Source organism: Lepisosteus oculatus, chromosome 20 (assembly GCF_040954835.1).
Source record: "Lepisosteus oculatus isolate fLepOcu1 chromosome 20, fLepOcu1.hap2, whole genome shotgun sequence".
Taxonomy (NCBI): domain Eukaryota; kingdom Metazoa; phylum Chordata; class Actinopteri; order Semionotiformes; family Lepisosteidae; genus Lepisosteus; species Lepisosteus oculatus.
The window spans coordinates 2,960,047-2,987,429 of NC_090715.1; the positions used below are offsets into that span (position 1 = coordinate 2,960,047).

At 45.1% G+C, this 27,383-nt stretch overlaps 1 protein-coding gene across 4 annotated transcripts in view; it reads left to right on the top strand.

Moving 5' to 3' along the window:
* The window catches only part of fto (FTO alpha-ketoglutarate dependent dioxygenase), a 188,308-nt gene that overhangs the window by 47,787 nt on the left and 113,138 nt on the right, over window positions 1–27,383 (top strand). For 3 of the 4 annotated variants that reach the window (XM_069181254.1, XM_069181253.1, XM_069181256.1), the window contains one exon: window positions 7,535–7,659. In XM_069181254.1, the coding sequence (XP_069037355.1) occupies window positions 7,535–7,659 (125 nt within the window). Of the gene's footprint in view, window positions 1–7,534; window positions 7,660–11,436; window positions 12,408–27,383 lie in introns of those variants that run through there. The other variant, XM_069181255.1, reaches the window with a different exon arrangement.

The window sequence follows — 27,383 nt, forward strand, 5'->3', positions numbered from 1 at the left end:
GTTATCAGCAACCTGAAGACCAGCAAGCTGAAAACCAGGCAGGAAGTTTTGGCTGCTGAAGACCTAGCCATAGGTCAGATGATGATACAGAAGCGGCATTCCTATCAAAGACGCAAGACAGGCTCCCTTCATTTAAATTAAAGAGAAAATAAAAAGTCTTTGCCAAACTTTTTGATTGTTTTCCGTCTGGTTTAACAGCATGTTTTCAGCGTGTTTGAATTGTGGAGCCATCAGTAGCCTTTTCTAACTCCACCTCTTCTGCATTTCCATTTGAGTGATGCACAGGTTTTCATTTCCATAAATAATACTGCTTTGTTCTTTAGATGTCTTAGATGTTTGCAAAGGGACCTTTTCAAGTAGCAACGTTTTAGTTTTTCAAGAGTAACCTGCATGTCAGAAGAGCTTCCTGGAGTTTTACAGGCCCAGAAAGGCAGAGGGTGGATGATTGTGACCATTCACCTGCTGTTAGCAAGTGGATGTTGGTTCGTATTAATTAGATGGGCTGTGTGTTGGAAATGAGCTGTTAGTTTTCAGTGCTGTTTTTCTCCCCAAAGTATGGCGGGCTGTGCCATATGGAGAGTAGGACAAGACCATGTAAAACACGAGACACACTCTTTTGTTCCTGTCCCCTGCGCTTAAATCCAGTTACGTGTGTCTGTTTTTTTTTAACATAAGAAACATAAAGTGAGTTTGATGTTTAAACAGCAGGCAAACTAAACTGCTTCCAGTGTTCAAGAAGCAGAGAACTGTGTCCTTCATAGGTCCTTTAATCCCACAGAGAGAGACGCCCACGCACACAGTGTCCCTCTGGGCACGGTCAGCCCTGGTGCGTCACAGTGGTCTGCCACTGGAGTGTGTGTGCCGTGTCTCGAAGCCCGCTGCCCACCTCCCCTCAAAGCCCTGTGCGCTGTCTTCCACAGAGGGACCCTTTTCCCCAGCAGCACTGTTTTCTTTTTAAGCTGTGGCCTGGGACATCAGCTGGATAGCGTTTTTCTGGAGTCATTCCCTTTTGTGGCAGATTCTGTGGTGGTCTATTCATTTCACGCCAGCTACTGGCCCATGTGGCAAAAACAAACTTTCCTTTTATTATCCAGGGTGCTGATCGGAGGTTTTTTTTTTTTTTTCAGGGGGGGCTGCTTTCATAGACATTGTTGGATTTCTTTTATTTGTGGCGGAGTTTAGCGCGGCTCATATTGACTGTGGGAAGATCAAACAGCCAAGAAAGCTGTGGTTTTGCAAAATATTACCCAGGCTTCTTAACTGAGCACTGTTTATTTTTCTTACCTTGCTTGTGTCGTTTCACAAGGTAGCAGAGTTGATTTTTGCTTCCTTTTTTTCCCCTTCAAAAGCAATGTACTAAAAGTTTAATGCGCAACATTTAAGACTACAGTGTTGAACTAAGTCTCGTAGTTAGATTCACACAGTCCACAGGGAGAGCCCCGATATAGCCCTCATTAATCCTGGTTTGTGTGTAATAAGAGGGTCATGTTAAATCTAATAAATTACCTTTTTATTTATGTAAGAACTGCAGGGAACGCATCTTTTAATCATTTATATGTTTATGAATGTCCTTCTCCTTATGTTGCCCAGGAGGTTGAGCGAACACCTTTTTTTTGAAGAGTGAGTGAGTGTTAATTCTCATGTGCTCAGGGGAAGAAAAAGCGCATGTTAATTTTGGCGTTGGATGTTTATAGTGTCCAAGGGTCCTAATATATCATGTTTCATTACTAAAGCATATTGGGTCTCTTGAGGTCATACAGCGCTGAGACTCCAGCATCTGTAGAACATGCTTGTCAGATTGTTTCCAATTGTCTCCTGCTTCTTGAGCAGCGGAGTTACTTGTTTTTTTAACATCGGGAGCTGCTCCACAAAGCACAAAAGCACCACTCCGGAGGAAGGTCACATGCATAACCCCATCGCATGGTTACTATTTAAGCGCAGAAGCTTTTGTTTGCGCTAATGTGTAGTGAAGTTGTATACAAGAGGGAAGACACAGGACAGGAGCCTCTGCCTGGCTTAAATAACTCATTGTAAAAGAGCTACAAAGGGAGCCCATTGGAGTCTCCATAGAGCAGTTGTTTAGGCTTCTCGCCTGTGCATCCGAGCGCAGGCTCTATTTAATTCATTTGACAATGGTCGGAGGGGGGAAAAAAATAGTTTTGCTCTTTTGACCCACCGTGTTTCTCTTAACTGACCCTCCCGTTTCAGCCATAAAACACCACTGCTGGCCCGGCTGCCCGAGCTGCTCCAGCCCACTCCTCTACCTCCTGCTGGAACAATGCAGGAGCTCAGCGCAAGCCTGCTTCTGATTACTCCTAATTAAACTTTAAGTGCTGCGTGCGCGTGACAGATTGGTTGATTTCTTTCTGTGTTTCTGCGGGAGTAAAACTGGCCCTGAATGATTATCGGCCACCAAAGCTACAAAACTTTTGTAATAGTCATTGATAAAGTCATAGCTATCAGTTTGATGTTGTTCAAGTGTAGGTTTGTAAGTGAATGAGCACATATGGCTTCTGGGATTGTGTCCTGAGATTTTCGTGACTGCTCTGAGCTGTGGCATTCAGAATCTTGTTCTCTGAAATGGCATAATGGTGAAAACAAAGGTTCTGGTTTTGTGCTTGATGCTTTTATTTTATTGGCAAGATGAATCTTAACCATCGGCTTTTCTTATCATCGGGAATGGAACATCGAATGGAGAATGTCCGTCTCTGGATTTTCTTTATAATGCACTATGCCACATATTGGAGTTCTCTGTTTGAAATGGTTTTATTTAGACCACAGCTACACTACCAGTGAGTTTGAAGTGGAGGTGCACTGCTCGGTTCATGCTTCAGGATGACTTTTGCACCTCTAATGTGGACAAAGCATTTTCCGTACCAATCAAAAAGAATTACAGCTGTTGTGTTTCATAGTTTGGACTGAAACAGATATTGGAATGTAGAGTATTGCAGTGTTGTTGGATTCTAACCCAGAAAGGACTTATTTTGCTAAAAGAACAACAGAGCTTTCTCTTTCTGCTTCATTTCATCTGCAGAAAGCATATGTTCAACCATGCAGGCAACAGTTGGGTTAAAGATGGACTATAGTCCTCGAAACAAAGACAAGCAGGCGAGGGCTGGACTGATGTGCACAATGTTTTCAGACCTAATCACTTGTTAGGGATGGCTCTGTCAGCTGTCCCTTTATACCAGTGTCATTTTTTCTCCGTCTCCTCCGCTCTTCAAACACATTTTTCTAATGTTTTACACTTCATATAATCTGGCCTGTATGGCCAGCTCACTTTACGGCTGACATAATTGATGTGGGGCTGAAGACATCAGCTACTTTCTGGGGGCAAATTTGGCAGAAAGGGTAACCTCTCAATCACTGGGAGATCACAAGCGCCTTATCCTCCATATCTTCAAGTTCCTGAAAGAGGCAGGCACCCCACCCCCAAAGGCTACTCGAGTCTTCACCCAGTTCAGGAGCTGTCATCAGCAGAATGCCCTCAAAGTGGAGGAGTCATCCGCTGGAAACAGGTCTGTGATAAGGCAAAGAATGGGTGCAGATGGCTTTTCTTAAATAGCGTTTTTGCATTGATAATTTATTTTCCAGCAGTCCTCGGATCTCTTTTCATCCCCCATTAAGTCCCAAACTGTCGGTTTGTATATGAATTTCTGTCCTGCTGAAACATTTGTACCTTTTGTTTTGATCTTGCTATTCTTAACATGAAATGCAACAAACCGACAAGAAATATCCAAAACAATTATTATCGCTACTGCTTTTCTCTGAGAGGTTTCTCATACAGAACTAGCCCTGTGAAACTGTGCAAGGTAGCAGACAAATTAGACAAGCTCAATAAATCATCCTGTGTTATTAATATTTTTTATAAGGACGAACATGAAAGGCTGATGGTCTTTTTGAAAAGAAACACTCTTCCTTGATATGTGAAACTGTGGTGGACCACACAGAACTGTCCCAAGCTGGAACTTGTCAGCGGAGTTGCATCCCCACTGCTGTGAATATAAAAACTTAGCAGGAGCTATTGATTCCAAGGTGGAAGGTACCTTGATGTTTATGCATTATGTATTATAGAATTAATATAGGGATTTTTTAGCACAGGATCAGCCAGACATCCTGTCCCATTTCCTGGTCCTTGGGATGTCCAGAGAGGGAATGATCATGATCACTGAAGCCTTCAAGGGCTTTCCAATAGTGCTTGTGTTCGCACTTGATTTTTCCATGCTGGCATGGAGCTGCCAGATGCCAAGCAGAGGGTCTGAGCGGAGAGATTTCTGGTGGGACCTAAAGGTTGGGGCATTTGGTCAGCACAACACGAGCTTCTACATGTGACGGCTATGCAGCGATGAGCCAAAGAACCTCAGGCAGGAGAGCGGATTCCTTGCTCCTTCCTTAGTTCCATATTGTTAGCTGTGTTGCTGGCAGTCGGTCGTGGACAGAATCCGTTGAGCGCTCAGCAAAGCCTGGGAGCCAATGTTGAGTTGAACCCGTGCCAGAGAGGGAAACAGAGGTTGAGAGTTACTGGTGCCAAGCAGCCTGTGTTGTTGGCTTAAACGGCCGTAGAGAAGGAAAAACCAAAGATGTTTGATCAAACTGAGGTACGGGAAGGTGGTCCAGGATTTCATAGAAGGGGAAATTGCTCGGTGACTAATATACAGTATATCACTTGAACCGAGAGGCAGAGCTGCCCAGGACGCCTGTCGCCCACACTGAAGTCCTAACCTAGTGATCCTTTCCTGTGGCAATATTAAAGGCGACTCACCTGCTCTTATTCATCCTTGATTTCTCCTAAGCGTCACACTGTTGGGACCAAGCATGACAAAGATTGTCTGGAGTATAACAATGCCAGGCACTGAAATAGCAGCTCTGTCACTGGTTCAGGGAGTGGCCAGGTGTCTCACCTGGAGAGCAAAGAACTGTCATTCCGCCTGGGGGTCCCACCACAGCTCCATGTGCCCCAAAGGCTTTTGTCTGAAGCTGCATCTGTGATGTTTTTAACTTACAGAGTTCTCCAAAAAACGTTAAACCCCATTCTGTAGAACTGAAATGACCTTGTGGAAGAATTGTTTTATTTGCCAAATGTGGGCCAGAAATGCATGTTACCGTAAAACGGCCAAAGTAAGAATTTCTAAAGTGGAACTTGAAATTGTCAAGCTTGGAAGTCTTGGTCATCAAGGTGCTGTCTTTAGGCCCAGTGGCGTACACACTCGATACAAAGCAGAAGGCCACTCACAAACGCCAAAAGCTGTTTTGGCACCAGAGGCTCACAGCACATTGCTGTGCATTGTTTTAAGCTTTCAAATGAAGTAGAAAAGAAGAGGAATTTTGTCTGATTTATGTTCATTATAACTTTGCCACTCTTTTGGAGCGAGTCTAAAGCCTTGATGTAATGAAGAGAAATTAGGGGATGAAAGGTAGCAACTGCAAAGTGGGGGCTGTTATGGGAGGGGAGGTGAATTGCCTCAAGCAACACTTCAGTCTGGAATGAAGCCCTCATTCTTTTGCGCCAAGCTCAAAGGTGCTATCAACATTTGTGTCTGGGACTGTCCTGTCACTGCTGGGCCATGTTTGTGTTTGCTTATCCAGCAAGCCTTTTAGGGGGAGGAAAAATGAGCACGTTTTCTAGTAAAAATATACAGGGGAGTCTGGGAAATCAGTCCTACCTGTCTTCTCTGCCCCAGTGCTGCAGACGGGGTCACAGGGACATTTCTTGTCAGTTTCAGGAAGTGGAGGATAGGAATTGTCATCTGTCTGTAAACAGTGGGACCTCCCAGCAGCCCTTGGCTAACAGAGGACTGAGATAAGGCAGGGCCCCGGCTCTGAAGGCTGTGTGTGTGTGTGTTTGGGCGACTTGTAGCCAGAGCACCTTGGGACTGGGAGTCAAAAGGCCAAGGGATCACCATGGGGGTAAATGTGAAAGCCTCATTCAGCGCCACGTTAAAAACACGCCACAACAAACAGAAGGTGTTGCCATTAAAGTAATAAAGGGGCATGGACAGAATCTCTCTTGAGGCAATCATGACCATGTTTGTAAAGGCTTAGAACAAAGGTGGGGAGGGTTCAAGATGCTATTAGTTTTTGTTTTTGTTTTTCTTTTTTGACTTTTAAGGCGCTCTTTCTTCACCGTTGTTCTTGTTACGACAGTACGGCTAGTTTTTTTTTCTTTGAACCCTTGACCTTAATAGCTCTTCGTGTTCTTGGGTTCAGCCCAGCCGGGAGAGCCCAGGCTTCAGGCCTCAGGTAACTGCTGGTTTTAAATAGTTTCATGCCGCTCCGCAGCTGGAGAGAAGAGCTGTGTAAAAGCTTTGTTCGAAACTGTTGCTTATTAGCTGAGACGTTCTGTCTAATGTGTGAGTGAGACTGAAGAATGCAATATAAATAAAGGAGCTGTGCTGTTGAATTATTTAAATATCTATTGTCTACAGGCTACATTGAAAATTGTGATTTTGTACTTTTTTAATGCAAAAATGACCTCCAGCTTCGGGCCTCGTTGACACAGATCTCCTGGTCTGTCAGGGGGCGTTATTTTGTCACTGTCACATGAATCGCATGGATTTTAATACTCTGCAAGTTGCGGTAAACACGCGTTATCAGAAGTTTTGACATCTGCCTCATATCCTGCAGGTGAAGAAAGGTGGGGGAATCATACTGAAAGTGATCGTGATTGAGCGTTTGAAATCACGCATGTGCTTTGGAAAAGCGTACATCGAAACCTGTCCGCGGAAGAATAAAAACCGACAGCTGGGTTGTCAGAAGTGTATAAAACTATATATTTTGCAGGTAAAAAATGAAGCGCAGAGTTTTGTGTAATCGGCAGAAATGAAACTGCTTCACTTTTGGATCTGACAGAAAGAGACTGCTCTTAACAAGGCATCAGAGTCACTCAGAGTAACAGATCCATCACACAGCCAGCAAAGAGACTGGGGGGAAAACGCGCTGGAGTGGGAGTGACAACGCTGCATTTAATTTGTGTTGCCAAAATCCTTTTCATTTCGCTCTCGCAGGCCCACTGCAGAAACTCAAGTGACTCGAAAGGTTGCTAAACTGTTCAGATTAGCTCTTGTGCAGCCGGCAAGTTCAGTGTGGGACATAGTTAACTCCTTAGAAAACACGAGCATGAGAAACCTTCCTGTTGTATGCTTTGTTGCTTGCCGCCTGCATATCTAACCATTTATGAATGTAAATTGCACGCATCGCTGCGAGCAAAGACATTTACCCCAGCCACATTTATTTAATACTAGCTGAGCCAGGTTTGACCTGTAACCTATTTACCGACTCATCTGCTTAAATGCTTGAGGTGCTGTAGCTGTACTGAGCCTCTGGCCTACTCACACCTCATTCCTTGCTCTTCACCTTTGCTAACACACACGTACCTATGCATGCACCTGGGAACTCTCTCTCTCTCGCACACGCACCCTTCAGCTCCATTGAATGGTTAATAGCCAAAAAGATCAAGAATAGCGCATTGAGTGCAGCCATGTCCAGGTTCTTGGTAATTGTCACCTTTTTCCCCGGTTCATGGCTCCCATTTCAGACGCAGCTGGCGCTGGCGGTGGCCGAGGATGCAGCGCGGACAATGGAGAGGAGGAGAGAAGTGGCGCAGGTTCTCTTGCCCTTCCTCACTGAGCGACAGGAGCGCAGGCAGCTCTGGAGAGCCAGGTACACCCTTCAGAACAGCACCTACGGCGTTTTCAGAATTCCGATGTCTAATCATGGTTAGCCAGGTATAAAACATCACACAGTCTTAAACATCACAAACGGAACCCTTTCTTTTTTTTCAGTTCAATATGATTATTAGGATAGTTTCAAGCAGATGCTGAAATAAAAGAAATGTTTATTGAGAATTGCCTTAAGTATTTTAATTATTTTGGTCTTCTGGTTAACTTGGTTAACTTTTTTTATGTTTTTTTGGCTCCACTCAGCCCATAGCTATGTACTGTGCTTCTGCTGTGCCCCATTGAGAAAAAGCTCTCTTGGAGACTCTGGGTTTTCAGATGGTGCTTGCTGTCAGAAGGAGCCATATAAAATCACAACATTTGTGGGGGTTATTTAAATCACAAACTGGGTTTGAACAACAGCTGAATTCACAAGTCAAACATGACGGGGCCTTCTAAAGAAACCCAACGCAATTTACACACAACTCATGTTTCACCTTCAAAGTGAACCCAGGAGTGAATGGGCTCACCCTAGCCTCGCCTGGCAGCGATCTTTCTGACAGGTATGCCCTGCAGATAATTCCCAGTCACTTCCTCTCTGCAGATAAAGCCTGTTGGAGTGATGAGAGATTCTAACAGCCCCCATTACCTTGATAATCCAACTTTGACTAAGCTGTGTTGTTCTAAAAGATCAGCCTCCCCTCTACCTCAACACCCACTGCCCTCCCCCCCAACTTCCCTGCATGTTCAACAGTTTCCTAATGTTCTGCCTAGGTAAACAGAAAGACACTAACATTCTAGGAGGCCTGCTTACAAATGGGTTTGACCTTTGTATACTGTGAACAGCTTAATCAGGCTCTGGAGCCAGTCTTGAAGCACATACAGTCTCGTCTTGGACAAAGTATGTTGGTGCTCCTCAGCTGGCTTAGTGGCAGACAAGATGCAGACCCTGGAAACGGTCACAACCACCTGGAGGGCTATTTTCTAGACTCCGAGGTGCTTGAGGCGAAGGTCCCAAGAGCATTAAGCAAACTCCCACCCCCTGCCTCCTCCCACCCACCCTCTCCCATCCCCCAGAGGTCTTCGTTTGATGTTGCCCTTCTCAGCAACCCATCAAAACGTCTCATTCCGATGATCCATGCAAGCAGGCGGTTACCGTGCGCCTCGGCTGGCCTGCCCTGCCCTCCCGCCGCTGGAGTCAGGTGCCTGCCAGGCCAGTGTCAGTCACGGGTGCCGAAAGCTAGAAACCATCCCGCCGTCGCTGAGGCTCGGCAGCGGAAGGCAGCGGCAGGACCGAGCCGGGAGCTCCCACGTATGAGGACAGGAAATAATTCATCCTTGTCCAGCTCTGAACTTTATTCCCACTAGCTTTCATCAGCAGGAGAAAAATGATGCACCCTGCCCTGCGCGCGCACACACACACACACACACACACACACACACACACACAATGTGTTTCATCTCTGCTTGCTCTTTTGGGTTTAGTTTGAGAAAGCTGCAGGTTGTCTGTGAAGTGGCTGTCAACAGAGAGCCCTGAAAAGGCACAGTGGTCAAGTGAATGATGTTGGCAAGATAAATAACCTTTCTGTCCAACTTCTAGAATACAGTATTGTACTCAAGAACCGGCAAACTGTGGGGAACAATGGGGAAGTTATTAATTCCTGGTAATTATTTGTCTTTATTTATTTTTTGTTCTTTAATACACCAGCACTCTTGCCAATGGTGGCCGAGCACTCAGATTAGTTTATTGGTGCCCAATAGTTTGATTGAAACCCTCTTTTTTTCTTGATACCTGCTCTTTAAAGAGTGGATCACATTTTAGGCAATTTCAGAAACAACCAAAAAAGGAATCCGGGTTTATTTTGTGGCAGTTGTATATGTTTATTTATGTCCAGCAGACATTCTGGGGAAAAAAGTTCTTTTTTTTTTCTTTATTTCCCTGTTCTTCTATTGCTAAAAAACGGATTGCCAGTTGAGTATAGAACGTAAATTTCCCCTGCCATTCCTCTGTTAGTGATCGATACCTTCTTAATCACAGCCTACTCCCAGTCTCGGGACTCAGTGGGTCTTCACGGCGGTCCTGGTTCTGTCGCCTTCCTCACAATGGGACCTCTTTGGTCTCCTTTTCTAATTGAGCGCTCACCTTACTTTCAAGCCAGCCACAATCTGCGTTTTCAGATTTACGGCCATTCTGGCTGTTCTTGCCCCTGATATAAATCTCAACTCTCCAAACATGTTGCAGTAACATTTGCATCTTGATCCTGGTGATTTAAGACACCGTGACATAGCAGCGCAGTGTGCTGCCATTTTTAAAATTAATACCGGGCAGCCGCCTACCCCTCTCAAGCTCCTGCTCCCCCTGGGATGCCAGCAGGACCCAGCCTCCTTAGGATTTAAATTAATTTAATTCCGTGGCCTAATGAACTGCAGTACCTTTGGAGAAGTCCTGGGAGAAACGTGTAGGGGGTGGGTGGGTTAGGTGTTAAAGGAAAAAGAGCAAACACTGAAGGATGACTTGTTTTCAGGAGGCAATAGCACCTGATGGACAGACTATTAGACCTGCTGAAGAGCTGCCCAGACCCCCTTTTGAAGTGACCCTGCTCTGACCTCCGGGAGACAAAGGGTCATGCCTCAGCCAATAAAATCTGTGCGCTATCACAGCCAGCGAGCAAACACTAAAGGGAACAGCTGTGAATTTTGTACTGGCCGTGCAGACTGCTGTAGGCTTTGTAAGGTCATTATATGATAATGAAAATTATTACCGAATTACATGGGGGTTTAGTACATGAGAGCAGTGGGGAGGGGAGGCAGAGGAAGGCCCAGTGTATTGGGTTTGATAAATGGACTGTGAAGGTGCCCATCTGGCTCTGTGCAGCTTTTCTTTCTTTTTTTTGCCTTTCTCTCCCCCCTTTTTAAAAGGCACGGTCATGCCACACTTAGAGTCAAGGAGCTGTAATGAGCGGCGAGTGAAGATGAACAATTAAAGGCAGAACTTGCTCTGCTGGTGTCACATTAGAAGGAAAAGGAAAAGGACAGCAGCGAGCACGCTGGGTGTGTCCTCTGCTTTGTGGGACCACAGGACGGCCCCTAGCAGGGGATGCAGTAGGACAGCTTGACCTCTGCGTTGGCGCTGGTGTGAGAGCCAGGAAGCAATATAGCCATTTGTGGATTAATAGAGAAAATGATGCTGTTTGAAGTGTTTATTGATTATTGGCCTGTGTTACCATTGAACGTCCTCGTGGCAGAGAGCATGCAGTTGTTTAACTGCGCATAAATAAACATCCCACTTCTTCATTACTGGACCATAAGCTGAGCTACTTTCCCTTCCCTTTCAAGCGAACTCTCCACAGATCAGTCCTCCCTTGCGCCCCTGATTGGCCGTTGCTGACCTGTGCCAAACCTAAGTTGGCGTGTCTAAGCCAAGCTGACTCCCCGGTTTGTCGGGGAATCCTTTCTGAGGCAGCGACCGAGACATCTCAATCATGTGGGTGAAAAGCCTTGGGCCTTTCGCCTGCTCAGCGCGAGTGCCTGTTCTGTCAGTTCAGCGAGGGTCATCAGGAGGACATCAGCCGTATCCACATTGGGTCTTGCTCAACTTCAGAGTTCCGTGGTTCACTTATTTTTTTGTTGCACGTGAAGTATACCATCCCAGTGACAGATTTCCACCTCTGGCCCCAGAGCTGAATGAACGCGAAACCACGCTGGGGAGCCCCCCTCCTTGCACGTACATAAGAGTCTCCGAGACCCGGTTTGTTGGAGACTGAACCTCTCTGTTTGTCAGGTTTCCCCTGCGGGAGGTGTCCTCCGCTCTCCCCGTGCGTGGATCAGCATGAGCCAGTGTCTGTGGGTGCCTGCGCGCAGGGCTGGGGCTCCTGGATGAAGACGTCAGCCCTGCAGCTGCGCTCATTGCTCAGCTGCCCGGAACGCCCTTTGACCCTGACCCATTTGGCTGCTGCCAGATTCCTTTTGTTTGCGGCGATGGTTTCCCTCGCCTCCTTTCTTCACCTGTACCGGCTCCCCGTGAATACAGGCTCAGGGACTAATTAAACTGCGGATCCGTGGGGGCCGGACCTCTGGGCAACAGTTGTGCGGGGGCCTGATTGAATGGCGCGGTGCACCCGCCACCAGTTGTCGCCCTTCCCCTCTCCGAGAGCGCCCCCAGGCCTCGGTGCTGCTCCGGCAGAAAGACGTGGCCCTCGCGCCCGCAGTGACGGCACCCTGCCTGCAGGGGGAGATGGCGAACAATGGTGGTCCACGTCCATCCGTAACACACAGCAGACGGGGCCAGGCCTGGCGTGTTCCAGTTTACACACCAGCAGCACGGACGAGGCAGACATCTTGCTCGCTGCCTGGCACAGTCTGACCGTGCTTGGTTTTGTCCTGTATGGTGGCATCATAACTCTCTCGCTTAACTCCCACCTGTGGCATGGAGGTGATCAATTTTCATTTTATTCAGGCAGGCGTCTCTTTACGACTTAGTAGTGGGGGAACTGCGTTCCAAAATGTATATTTTAAACTTTTAAGATGGCATTTTTATGACCTCTATTTCAAAAATTAACATCACTTGACAAACTTGTGTTATAAGCATATCTGTGATCACCTTATGAACTTTTTATCACTTATGTGTTGTAACTTAGCATGTTCCTCTGGAGATTATTGGGTAATAAACTACTCCAGCTGTAATGACTCGTTTGTACTGAACTCATGTCTGCTGATCATAAAAAAATAAAGTAATAAATCGTCCTGAATTTAAATTATACTGTACAAGAGGCAGCATACAGCTGTATTTCCTAATGTTTATTTTTAGTTTTCACTCAGCGGGACAGAGTAATCTGCCTAATCTCCGAAGCTGGCTAGTTTTACAGTATCATGACACACTGTGTATTTCAGAGAGTCTTTTAATTGCTTTCTTTGGCATTCAGTGGCGCAGTGATTGCTGTTACCATGGCAGGCAATAGCTGAGATGGGCTGTTCTGCCCTGCACTCACACCTGTCTTTTTTTAATGCTCATCTTGCTTTCAAATAAAATGCCGTGGGCGGCATGGTGGGCAGTGGCTAGCATTGCTGATACCGCCACGCTGGGGCCCTGGGTTTCATTTCAGACCTTGGGTGCTGTCTGTGTGGAGTTTGTATGTTCTCCTCATGTTTGCGTGGGTTTCCTCCCACAGTCCAGAACTGTACGTGAAAACTGAGCATGAAAATACTTGTAGGGTTAATTGACTGCTGGGAAAATTGCCCCTAGTGTGTGTGTCTCTTTCCCTCGATTGACTGCCGTCCCGTCCTGGGTGTGTCCTGCCTTGTGTCCATTGCTTGCCAAGACAGGCTCCGGCTCCCCTGAGACCCTGACTTGGCTAAAGCGCGTAGAAAATGGGTGGATGGGAAAAAAAGACGTCAATGATAAAGTATCGATTCACTGCAGTAGTTCAGTAATACAGTAACTCATCTACGGAAATGAGAGGGTGATGGAAATGCAGTAGACATCTAAGAGAAGCTTTCAGTTCTTTCTTATCGCATGCGGTCTGATCCCACAGCAGTGGAGCTGTTGTGAGGTTTGATCAGGAATGAATCCAGTAAAAAAAATCCAGAGTCATTAGAAAGATATGCATGGTGCTGAACCTGTGCCAGATGGAGATATGGACCATTCGGCTCAACTGTACTGTTTCAGAGGAGTGTCAGTATGGGACAATGGGAATCTCATCTCAGGCCTTAAATGTGGGCTTAGCAGAGGACTAGTGAACCTTGTGGTTTCCCCATGAGATGGCTTTTGCAGACAGGCTGAGAAAAAAACCTCAGGTTGTCACTTCTCATTCTCTGTTATGTTGCACTGAAATATTACAGTGAGCGGAACATGCTTGTCATTATGCCAAGCTTTCATTGCCATGGTTTAAGCGAGATTTAAATAAACTTCATCTTTATGAAAGTTCGGGTTCTTGCCTTCATTTTCCATTAGGAAGTTTAGATAGTGACAAAAAGAAATCCACTTATCGCATCAGATCGTTTTAATCTCTCATAAAAGTTAATGAAAACAGTAATTTTCTAATTACGTTTTTCTCAATAATAGCCACTTGTCATTATTATTATACTGTATACAGAGGGAAGAATGTAATTAAGATTCCTCAGACATTAAGTGCCACATGTTGTAGAGACATTCCTCTATTAATTATTGTTTTTAATATGGAAAGGGGGGTGCAAAATGTTCAAGTCAAACCCACAAGGCGAAGCCAAGAAGGATTTTACTGGATGTCAGTGAAACCAATAATTATTCGGAAAGGCCAGAGTAATAGGATAGGGATCATAAAACGGGTGTGAAAAAGTCTATAACAGTAATTGTGCTGCGTCTGGGCCGCTGTCAGAAAGCATGCTCTAGTTATGACATGTGGAGGATAACCCAGTGTCTCCTGGGCTGCCGTCTGTGCATCTTATAGTTTACTGCAAGGTGGCCAAAGAATTGTGATTGAGGTTTGTGTCCTGGTAAAACATCAGATGTTTAAATAGTTTTATTTCTAAACTGATCACAAGGTAGGTCTGCTAAGGTGTATTTTCAAATGTTTGGAACTTTGAAGCAAATTGAAAGGTTGTCCCAGTTTGCCTGGTGCCTCTTAAATGGGATTTCAGTCATAGCCCAGCATGACTCAAATTAATGATGATAATAATAATAATAATAATAATTACTTACACTTATATCGCGCTTTTCTGGACACTCCACTCAAAGCGCTTTACAGGTAATGGGGATCCCCTCCACCACCACCAATGTGCAGCCCCACCTGGCTGATGCGACGGCAGCCATAGTGCGCCAGAACGCTCACCACACACCAGCTCTCAGTGGGGAGGAGAGCAGAGTAATGTAGCCAATTCATAGAGGGGGATTATTAGGAGGCCATGATTGGTAAGGGCCAATGGGAAATTTGGCCAGGACACCAGGGTTACATTCCTACTCTTTTCGAGAAACGCCCTGGGATTTTTAATGACCACAGAGAGGCAGGACCTCAGTTTTACGTCTCATCCGAAGGACGGCGCCTTTTTACAGTATAGTGTCCCGGTCACTATACTGGGGCATTAGGACCTACACAGACCGCAGGGTGAGTGCCCCCTACTGGCCCCACTAACACCTCTTCCAGCAGCAACCTTAGTTCTTCCCTGGAGTCTCCCATCCAGGTACTGACACACCTGCTGAGCTTCAGGGGGCTGCCAGCTGGGAGCTGCAGGGTGACATGGCTGCTGTAGAGAAGAGCCCGAGGAAGGGAAGGGTTTGGGGAAAGCAAGCCAGCTGTGTGCTTAGGGGCCGCCGAGCGGGCGACTGCAGGAGAAGGGAGAGCCCGCGGTCGAGAGTCCAGAGTGATGTCTAGGCCGCGCTGGGCTCCGTCTGCTCCTGTGGCGCCGGCGCCGTGCGCGAGTCCGAGAGGGAAGGTGGGCCCGCCGGAGCGCAGGATCCCACCCGCTCTCCCGGCTCCACGCCGCAATCCTGCAGCAGTGCAGCGTTTGAAGTTCCAGGAGAGGGGGGCGGGTGATCTGTAATTAACACTCAGAAACCTCGACTTCTCCTGAAGTGACGTGTGCAGTAATGATATTGTTAGCTCCCCTTAATTTCCCCAGTATCACCATCAATTATGCCATGTGTTCCTATCCAGTTGGCGCTACCCCCTCCACTATTGTTAATTATAACCTACAAGACTGTTACAGTTAATTTTATGGCAAGCATATTGTCTCTTCAAGGCTCCCGAGCAGGTCATAAATTATCTTGAAGGTGAAATGTAACTTAGGGAAATAGTTATGAAAATTTCATCCATCTCGCTTAGGAGGTGCAGCTGCTCCTGTCAGCGGTCGCGTTGTGAAGGAATTACGGGGGGTCAGGCCTGGGGGGCCGGGCAGGTCCTGTCACTATGCAGGACGCCTCTCCTGGCCCTGTCAAGCTCCATCCCACCCCCACTCCCCGAGTTCCCCCCTCCAGTGCTCCCTCACGGCCCCCCTGTGGGGGGCAGACAGGTGCGTGGATGGTCCCCGAGCTGTCTCTCTTCATTACTTTACAAAAACTTGGTTAAGGCAGGCAGGTAGCGAGACCTTTCCTCTTCCTACTGTCATCAAGTGAGGTATCATCTTTGTGAGTCGGAGTGTGTGTGAGAGAGAGACCGTGAGAGGAGGTGGGGAGCATGAAGGAGTACAGGAGCCTTTGCCATATTAAAATGAAGTGCTCAGTTCTTCAAGACATGGAATACCTTTGCCAAAACCATCCACTGTTTTATTATTGCTAATGCATCCTGTAAGAGCCTCTCCGGCCTTAAGCATTCTTCATTAAGCACTCTGTTCAGGCTTGCAATTAAAAAAGAGCTCTTTGTGGGATTGTTCTCCAAGTCAATTTGCAGATTCTGCAGAAACATTAATTCTTTTGCAAGAAAACCTTGAGCCACTGATTCCCAGCCAATTACAGTATGTTCTGTAAAAAAACCCCAACACTTTGCCTCATTTCTAGAATATAGGATAGACAAGTGGCAGTAGTGTTCAGTTGTCTTTTGTTTTCTAAAAGTTTGGAGAAGGGAAAGCGATGATTGTGTTTTTATGATGAGGCTGTTTGATCAATGGATTAATTTGTGTCACTTTGCTGCTGTTGCAGTACCAACCAAATGTAGTTTAAGATAAAATGTGGAAGCTGCTTAAACAATCTAGGTTTAAAACTATGTGGACAGGGCTGAAAAGAGTGGGCATTTCCTTTAAATAAACTTCAGATTGAAACACTAAGCTACTAGCAATCGTCAAGGGGGAAACTGAAACTAAGCATCATCCTGACAGCTTCATTACGTATAGTAATTTATTAACAGAACACAAATGGAGTGCTGTTATGAAATGGATGTTCTGTTAGCTTGGCCTTGGTAGGTGATTTGGAGAGCCTGGTGTTAAGATCCCCATATCCTGACACAGTTCATTTTTCATTAATATTGGTCGTCAGCTCTCTGCATGATGACTCCCTCCCACAGCTCTGTGGAAGGTGCATTTGGTGTCGGTGGGTGCAGGTGCCATGCACTTTCACACCACCAGAGATTCCCTCTCCCCTGACAGCTGTGCTGCCCTTCTGCAGCGATACATCACGGAGCGTGTGCAATAAATTACAGAGGCCCCAGAGACTGACACCCACACTTCTGAAAGTACAGCAGAGCAACGGCCTTCGAACGCAAAGTAGTTGCTGTATGTGTGGTGCTCTTCTATCAGCACGTCTTCAGTTAGCCCACTGACCAATCACTTGGTCACTTCATACAGTAGCTGATGCACCCTTGCCATCCTTCAAAACTCATCTTTCACTTTTAGAAACTATAATAAGGCAAACAGTTCACTGTGGTAAGTATTGCGATCGTTTTGTAAATTGCAGCTTGCTCTCTCCTCCTTGAGTGCTATCTGTTTCAAAGGACTTCACGGTCTTTTGTGTCAGCTTAAAACCTCTCTCCAACTGACCGAGCTGAGGAGTAGCCTGTTGAAATTGGACTTGAGAAAAAAGGATTTTTGTTTTGTTTTTGTTTTTTTGCAATTCTAATCTGAAGCCGTCCTTAGCTGCCTACGTTCCTGTGCGGAGATCGCTGGGCCTGAACCGCATCCGGAAGGGGAGACTGAAAGAGGGGAACAGTGACTATATTGTAGCTTGACCCTTCTTGGGAGGATATTCATCACAGTCCTGGCTTTCTTATAGCTGTTTAATCCTAGTAGAAAAACGGACATAGGACATTGCTCAGATGGTGCCAATAAAACTCACTTTTCCTACTGCTAATTTCCTTCTCCGAAAAACTCGCTAAAGACAAAACTCTTTACACAACAGCCGTCCTCTACCAGATTCGAATCTCGGAACAGACGATTCTTGAAGTGACCTTTTCTGTCTGGGCCCCAGTCTCAGGGAAAGCTGTCTGCACTGTCGACTTGTGCATCCTGGCATCTCTGACAGACGTGTAAACAGATGCAGCCGTTGTTCCTAATGACAGGTGATTATAAGTGGCATGGATGCCAAGGTAATTAAACCCTCGGCTGACAGCAACATTTGGTGCCATGGTATTCCAGCATTAGAATAATTGTTGCAGCACATTTTCACCTGCTAGGCTGCGGCTCTGAACATCATTAATTTTGCGCTGGAACACGCCGTCTGGAGATGTAAGCTGGCATTGACTTGGCTTTTTGTAATGAGTCTGCCTTCCTGGCCGGGGGACACCTCTGTCCAGCACAGTAGAGACCCGGGCAGGGTCCGGAGTTGGCCGTGACACAAGGGGAGGAGCGTTATTGGCGTCTTCAGCGATTGCCGGGCCTCCTGTCCAGAGATGGCCAGAGCTAATTATGTGGTTAAGCCCAGGCTTTGTTTTTTCATTTCCGTTTGTCAGATGGCTTCACTAAGGCTGCCAGTCCCTGCTCTCCACAAGCTGCTGTGTGATCTTGTTTCCAAGCCGGGGTTACTATACTCACAGTGTTTCCTGGTCTGGAAGAACAGTCAAGTTGACAGTATAGATCAAGTGGCTACTCACTACTTTGGTTTGTGATTAATATTTGCTTGTCTGGCTCTCAGCCATTTCTTGTGTGGTGATTATAGCCTTTCAGTGAATTAAAAACAACAAGATAGAGCATCCCTCTCTCCATGTTGCAGAAAGACCAAGGACAGACTCCATAGTAAGGTAATGAGGTCATACCTACAACAGCTGTGTGATTAGAATGATCGCTTGTCACAGATGTACTGTAAACAACTCGGATTTATAAGTGCGATTACACGCATAGACCTTATATCACAGACTTGCTGACTATCTTCTCCCCTGGCCCCACCCTACAAAATAAAAACAAATGTGTTCCAGCTCAGCTGTTTTTTACAATTGTTGCATTGATATGGTTGCTTTTAGCTGTCAAACTGGTGATGGTTTCCCAGGTGTAGAACGAGGGTGCTGGTTATCCTGGTGTGGGTGCTGCATGGCCCCTGTACTGGCAGAGCTCCCTGTTACCCTGAACTCCAGGGGTCGCTGTGACCTATAACTCTGAAGACCACAAGGCTGACTCTGGCCTGTCCTTGTGACAGACCTGTCCCACTCCACTGGAGAGCCATTGTGCTCTTAAACAAAAAACTTTCTATGGACTAATGCCAAAAATGCTGTCTGTACGGAACACATATCCATCTTAAGCAAAGCCACAAGTGAGAGCGTTTAATTTGAGTCGAGTAAGAATTCCATATTTTAATACTTAAGTCAGCTTGTCAGTCGAAATGAAACCGTCGTGGTAACTACAAATCTGAGACTCCAGAAGGCTGGGGGAACAGGACTAGAATAGCTGCTTTCCTTGGTGTTCTCTCCCGTTTGCAGTGCGTGACGCGGCAGTACTCAAGAGTATCAGGTACTCAACAGGACGGGCAGGCCCTCTGACCCAGCTGAGAGGGATCACTGATCTGGTGTGAGGAGCCGACCTTCAGAACACTACCTTATCCAGCCCCACACAGGCCTTGGCCCTTAACACTGGATCACCTTTGGGTTAAAGAGCAATGGGCTTTTTTTTCCTTCCCTCTTGTTTAAAGCTTTTAATTATGAAGAGAAATGACCGATTGGGTTTCTCTTGTCCTAAGCAATCTAACCAAAGGGTCAGCGTCTTTAAAAGGAAATACGATAGGAAAAGCGAAGACAAGAAAGAGACCATTCTATCACAGCGATGGCTGTGGGACACGGTGCCTAGAAATCAATACAAGAGATGAGTCTCTCTGCAGTTGGGGTGGTTGCACCTCTCCTCAGCACCAAGCGCCAGACTGACGCCACCAGCACTGAGAGGAGATGTTGTCGAAAGAAGAGTCTCTCTCCTCTCTTGCTCTCTTTTTTGCTTTCTCTGTCCTCTAAGGCTGGGTCTTGGTATCAGGTGCCATTATACACTTGTTTCTAGTCCAGTGCTTACAGCCTGCTGATAAAGTTATACTGATCTGGCTAATTAAAGTGTCGCTGTCTGCTGCCCTCACTTGACTGCCTCCACGAAGCTATTTAACCAACATGCATTCCTGATTATGAAAGCCCAGCAGCAGAGTGTCTCCTATGACAAACCGAAGGAGTATTAAATTTGCTTGCTTGGAGCTGGTGCTTTATCCAAGATGTCAGGTGACTGTGGTCAGCTGAATGCTTCATTGTCTCCAATTGATCATTCCACTCTCTGATGGCGCGTGTTTGTGTCTGTCGCCTCAGTGACAATTCAGATGTACAGCCTTCCTATCGGTAGTGATATGTCAGTGGCTGTCGATAAGAATATTTAAAAAGCATTAAACATGTGCCGCCCGTTTTCACTCCAGTACAGCTCAAGCCAGCCCAACACTCCTTCAACCTATGATACTCGTTGATGATCAAACATGCTGTATAAAAAGGTCCATTATGCTCCCTTAATACAATACATAGCAGACTGGCCCTCGCCGTTGAATAGAAGGGGAGAAAATGTTCATGCAGTCAAAGTTTTTAAGACTTTTACTGCATTTCATTGCTGCAGCATAAGAAACGTGCTAAACTCTACAGCTAGTGTGCGGTATTCAGTATAGCAGTTTTTGCTTGAAGTGCAAGTTCTGCACAGTTCATGCCAGGGAACATATCATTGCAGGGAAGGACTTTGATCACTTTAATTAGAGACCAGTGCCACCAGATAATTCAGCCTGAGTATCATCTCATTATGTGGTTTAGAAACCTGATTAAAATGTACAATGCGCAGAGATCTGGCTTGCCTGGAAAGCCTATGGGTAATATTTGTCTTATCAGTATTTTCTACCAGCAATGTTACAATAATTAAAGGCTGTATTTGCTTACATTCTTTTATCACTTGATATTTATCTTCAGTTTTGCATAGAGGCCTTTTCTCATTAGCGAAGTGATTCATCGCTCCTGATACAGTCTGCTACGGAACTGTAGGAATGAATGTTTATGCCAAAAGAAAAGTAATTTGCACTTAGCGCATATTTTACAAATTTCCATATTAATTGGCCCTTTCTTAACTGAAGCTGAAGTAGTTAACACCTCGTCATTAGACCTGCAGGCAAAAATATTGTAGTGAGAAAAGGCCTATTAAATGCTTTTATGAGATGGTTGTAAATTAAAAATCTTCTGTGTTTTTGCAGTATCTGATGCTAGATCTTACATCCATGGTCTGTGTGTTCTCGATAAACAAGAGCTTTGTCTTTCTGCAACGTCCCTGATTAAAAACTGAAGTGCTTGACCTTGTGTGCTTAATAGCCTCTTCTGTTTCATGAAAGTATTAGCACCCCATTACATAATACAGGGTTCTGAAGCTCAAGAGCTGTATTAAAGCCATTGCAGTTTTTTTTTTCCAATAATGAACATCTTCGCAAGATGGAATTATTTTCAAATGAAATCTGAATGAATCTACTCTTTCCAGACTTTGTTTAGAAATTTTCATTACAGGTTGGGCGCAGCCTATATTTTGGGGAGGGTTTGATTTTTTTTTTAAAGTCACGGGTAGGCTCATGAAGTATCTGTGTTGCCCATAGCAGAGTGGAATAGAAGCCTTGAATATAACACCGTTAGCCGCGGATTTGAGTACATAATACAGTCCGTTCTAAATGGTTAAAGGCAAGTCATTCTGCTGGCTGGTCTGGAAAACATATGATACCATTTGCAGTCACAGAATGTAGCATGCTGTTATTCTTTAATTATAATGGCCTTAGCAGTATGGGACGTGGTTGGCCTTTGCTAGCATTGTTTAATCTACTGAGCTTTAGTCGAGAGCAAGCCATCCTTGAGAAGCAGCAGTGCCCAGCACAAGGCACTTAACAGCCGCACACACCCTGCGCTGGCAGGCGCACAAGCTCCACGGTTACAGCCTCGCACTCCGCGCACTCTGGAGAGCCCTCCCAGGGGCGACTGTTAACTGCCCTCTCCCTTCATCCCACTGCATCTCTTCTGGTCTTTGTTGTGTTCCCCTGCCTCTTAGTGCTGTTTCCATTCCGTTAGGCAGGCCTCTGTTTAGCAGAGCATATTGCGAAGTAACGGTACATCATTTGTTGGCTGTTTTTGGCAAAAGCCGGGGAGTCAACTGGGATATAATTAAGGCTGGGCGAACAGGCTGTCTGCGTGGCGGGAGGGGCATGTTAGATGTTGTTGGGATTTGGTGTTGTCAGCTCGGCCAAGGCTGGGGACTCCAAACTCAGGACAATGCCATTTCCCTTCCATTTATAATCCCTGACACCCCCAGCCTCTCTAAACCGTGTGCCCTCTTTGTGCTCGGTGGAGTTTTCCAGTAGGAGCGAAAGCAGGCTGCTACATTAGCATATGTTACATGTATATTTTAGTGAGGTTTTTAAGCAAGCACAAATTTCCAAAGTGAATTATGCATGTGTTACAGAGAAGCAGTTGTGTTGTGTCCACCCACGAAATCCCACAACTTTTTGTCGAGACCATGGATTCTACATTAAATTCACAAATAGTATAAATGGGCTAAAGCACTGTTAATTTTTTAACACATCTGCCCAACCCAAGCAACCGCTGCTTGACAGGTCTAACTGACATTTGAATAATTGGATTAATTTATTGTTGGGCATCTCTGGATGTCATGGTAGCATCCATGTTACAGATTTTTTGAATTAGGTACAGGAGATGAGTGACTGAATTATTTAAAGCGCATGTCTCACAAAATGAAGCAAAACCGTGCCTGGATTTTAGAGGGGGAAATTGTTTACGAGTAAACACAGCCTAACCAGGGCTTATATATTATAGACAAGCCTTTTGAAATGTTCTGAAGGAAAAATGTTGTACTGTAAGAATACAGCTAAAGCATTTAATCAGCTCCTCTTACTTCCTCCTGCTCCAGTGAAATCCCAGAATAGTCAGGAATGTTTATGTTGCTCTTTACAGTAATAGTAGGAAGAAGATGATGTGATAGTGAGCTCCAGAATAGCACGAGACACGTGGAAATGTGCTCTTGGAGAATGTCCAAGACATCGGAGGCTAAGGTATTGCAGGTAATCCCAACATGATTAAATATGTCATTGATGAGACAAGCAAGCTTTCAGCAGGGCAGACCGGCTCTAAATTTATTCCCCAAAGGGTCAGGGGTCTGCGGGCTGGAACCTTCCTGTCTTTGGCTGCCAGCTGGGCTCTTTGCTTGGCAGATTTAACAGGCAGGCAGTGCTTGAGATTCTACTCGATTGTAAGTGCAGTTACACCAGTTCTACTGTGTATCTTTAGAGCCATTGTAAGTAGTAGCAGAACTACTACTGTAGTAGGTAGAGGATATGTAGTGGTGTTGGAATTGCTATTTGTGGAAGCTGTAAACTCGGTAGCAAGGCAACATTTATTGTTCTTTGTGAAGTGGAATATAGTCCACCCTTTCAGTTTTACATTAACTATGGTTTTGAAATCGGAGGGCGCAAATCCCATGTCAATCGAATCCATCCATGCAAGTTCGATGTTTATTAGGTCTGGTTGCAACCTTCCAAAGCATGAGTTAAGGACAGCTTCTGGGACAGTGAAGGTTTGCATCTCTTTTCTACAACAGGCTGGGGAAACAGATGCAGGTTATAGCAGGGACTTATTTTGCCCTTTAGGACTCCAGAAGTATCTCGCTAATTCATTATAATGATTAAAAATAGAGTAGCTGATTTGAATTCCTCTTTGAGATGCCTATAGGTATTTGTCCTTATATAGTCAGTCGCTCTCACTGAAATGGAAGACTACTGTATCTCTATTTTCCTGAAGAGAACTGTTAAGGCAACGTCTTCTGCTAAATATAGTATAGATTTTCAAAAGGTGCTGTTGTAAATGTGTCATTTTAGCATGCAACCTTGAGGCAGTTGTTACCTTCCAGTGGTGTGCCATCTGGCCAGAAGGAAAAGGAGAATATGATACATTAATGATGAATATAGGAGGCGATGTCTTTTGAAATCTCTCGATGACCTTACACAATAAGGAAATACATCAGTTAGAAGTTTTTCTTCTTTTCAAAAACCTTGGCTCATTTGCAGGGAAATATTAGTTCAGCACCGTGTTCTTTGTTCAAACAAGAAAGTCCTCTCCCCACCCCCCACCCCCCCGTGTTTTCATATAAATTCTCAGCATCTGAATAAACTTTGCAAAAGGACTGCATGAATCATGTAGCTGTCATTGCTTGTTTTGGATTGTAAAGTTCACGAAGGCAGAGATATTTGAGCTGCTGTTTTAATAAACATAGAATGGCACGTGTGTAAAAAATCTCTTCAAATAGAGATTCAAAAGGCGGATTTGAAAACATCTACACTAAAACCACCCGCCAAAAACTGCCTTTGCTAAAGGAATCTTGCACACTACTTTTAAAGGTTTCACTCGCTCTCTCTGTGCGTCCGGCTTTAGTTTCTTTAGTTTTCAGAACTTTTTTCTGCACTTTCAACCCTTATCTTTTTTCTTTAAAAAAAATCCAGGTATTAATATTTGATGTTTGGAAAAATATTTGAGGAAGATCAGAAAAGTGCTATTTGCAGGACCTCCTGCTAAGCAAAGATTGGTGCTCTGGCATCAGCAGAGAGACACGAAATTGCAGAGTAAATCAATACAGTGCAGTAATGTTGGGAGATCCTCTTTCAAAGACCAGCTCTGAATTTGTAAGCCCTCGTTTTGATCTTTTTCATTTCATTCCAGCCACACTTGTTATTATAGTTACTGTTGTTTGTATGTTATTTTAGCTTCTTTTTTAAGTAGCTATTTTGCAATTTAGATGAAAATACAATTAAAGCTACATCTGTTTTTAATGTCTCTAATGCCACACAGATGTACACTTGTATTAAAGCCATATTCGCTATCTGGCAGGTTTGCTTTCAAAAATGTAAATTTACAATATTGAGTTAGACAGATTTCTATGTTAAGATGTGTAAACCTTTGAGTAAATTGTTGGAAGAGAAGTGGGTTAACCCCTTCTTTCATATTTCAAAGCTGTTGCATATGTGCCAGCAGTGAGATCTGAGGACCAAACACATGCAGAGGACATTTAAACATTTGTTCCATGAATACTTGTACCTTTCCCTCACGTAGGGTAGCCTGCACAACATCCTGACCAATGTGGGGAGTGACGGGGGGCTGACAGGGGCTTATGGAGCTTGCATTTGATCCCTGGTTGATGCAACTGTTTCCTCTGCTGAATAGACTGGCTCAGGATCTACGGTAGAAGGGGCTTTTGAGCTGGTCACAGCCTTAGCATCAATCTAAAGGTTTTGAGGTAAAGACAAGAAAAACAGGCAAGCAGTGCTTTGAAGTCTCCTATATGTGCTCAGATTTTAATCATGTATCTCCAGAGCAGGATCACTTTGGAGCGCACTAATAACTGTTATGTCTTTTGGGTCCAGACTGTTCTGAAGGACAGAGACATTTATAAACATTTACAAGTGGACCCATGTAAAACGAAACCTGCGGGTGAGCTGAGCTCTGCAGAAAGGGGGCATGCAAGGATCAAGGCCTTAAAGCCTTTAAGGCCGCCTAGCCCCCTGCATCTCTTGTCCATAGTTGCTTATCAAGGTGCCCCCCCCCCCAGTCATTGCGGATTGTGGAACAGCACTGTGCAGCAAGAAGGCAAGCTGTCACCAACGCTTCCACCATCGACCTCATGCATGTTGACTCACGCAGTCAACAGAGTTTTGTCAGCATGGGAAGCTCCTCTTTTTTTTCTGAGGCCTTGTTGATTTTTTCCCATCATTATCCTATTTCGTTGAAATGTGCTTCGGAACAGCTCTTCTCTTGTTCCCTTTAATGCCATAATGCCTTTGGGAGATCCTGTTAAACTGTTCTTTCATCTGTCTCCCTCTCTCTCTGCTCCACCCTACTTGTTCGCTCACAAACAGTACCCCACATGCACAGAGAAGCACTCCGCCGGGTTGAAAATACCTGTATTAATTAGGAAACCGCATTTATGACTGTCAGATTTTATGCATGGGATTTTTTTGTCTTTTCGTTTGCGATGAAAACGGCAGCGAAGTGCAGAATAACATTCTTTGGCCTCTCTCAGCCAAGGTATCTTGTACCTTCCGTTCACGGAACCAATCAGTAAACGGGCCATTTCTTCTGGAACTGAGCCAGAGAGGCGTGTTTTTAAAGGGGGCTAATCCGGGAATCCCTTGACCAGTAGCTGATGTTTCAGAAGAGGCAACAAAGTGAGGCTCTTTGTGTTGTTGAAGCAGGAGCCCTCTTGCTTTAGAAACGAAGTTAAAATGTACAGATGGTTCCGAATTCCATGGCGAATGCGTTGATAATGTATCAAAATATCATCTGTGACAGCCACACCATGCTTTTTAAATGGATTTCAGTAAGTACCTGCTTTGACGGTCAGTCAGCAAGGAGTATGAGAAAGTTCGACACACTGGCAGATTATATTTCAACATCATGGGAGCTTGGGTGATTTATTGTGCTGGGTGGATGGGCCCCGCTTCCCTTCAGCACGAATGCCTCTTTCTTTCCTCTTGTCTCCCAAGTATGCAAGTACAAACAGCTTTAACACAGTTCTTTACCTAGAAACAAGCCTGGGGCGCTGGCCAAACACTTCTAATATATGAAAATTGAGCTGCTTTGAACTTGGATGTTTTTGATAAGTACTTGGTATGCTTCCTGAAGGATAACCTGTAGGCTTGGCTTTCCAACTCTAATCCCTTTGATTAAGTGCCAGAGCAGATAGCTCTTATTGAATAACTCTGCCTCATAAAATCGCCCTTCATTCAGGGGTTGAAAGCGAGCTGCTTCAATCTCAGTAGGTAAATCCGCTGACTTGGTAAAAATAATCCAAGCACTTCTAAACTGTGGTAGTTTTTGTTGTCGTTTTTTCCTTTTTTTTTCTTTAACTCTCCCCCTTTCTTGTTTGGGGTCAAGACAACCTTCTCGGCAGCAGACTGCAGACTCACGCTGGCAAGAGGGTTTGGACAGAGAAATCTCTGAGATTACTGAGACAGAGGGGAGTACACCTGTTTCTTTCAGGTGTGGTTGTTAACAGATCAGTCCCCCTTGTGCAGCAAATCAGTCTGGAGTCCCACGCTGACGACATACAAACCCGCAACAAAACTTGCAGGACTTGTTTCCCCCAGACACATACTGTGAAATCTCTGCCATATACAGTATAGATTTTTAAAGTTCCTGGAAAATTCGGTTTACCTTCATCCTGTGTAGTACTGTAGCTCTTAACCATTGATGACTAGACTTTAGCCTTCCTGCGTCTGCTGCACCTCAGCTTCGCCTGTGAAGTCTGAACATTTTCCGCAGTGCTATTTTGAAGCAATTGCCTTTCCATAAACAGCAGAGCTTGGCAGTGCTTTAGTGTTTGTTTGGCTTGTGAGAAAACCTCAGATTCAAGGTAATCACCATTGCAAAGATGCATGGGTTTAAACATCATTACCCAGTAAAAGGGCTTCAAAAATCTATGCTGAAAGTACAGTATTTACGTTTACCCAAGGGAGTATGGAACAAGCTACCAAGTCATACCAATAACATGGCATGTTTTAATAAATGTCTTGATGAGTCAATAAGCTGCTAACTACCAGACGAGTTAGAAATGCTAAAGACCTCCTCTCATTTGTTACCTGTTCTGTGTTCTCAGAAATATTTCTGATAAATAGAGAAAACCAATGTAGAAAGATGGTTAGAGAAGGACCAGTTTATAGATTTATTAATTGCTTGCTTGATCCTTTTGAATTGACTTTTGCAGCCCTTCCCACAAACGTAAAGATGAAATGTGATGGTTCTGTGGCATTTTCTCTAGGATCCACAGGGGCCTCTGCTCATCGCTGAGGCTTACCCACTG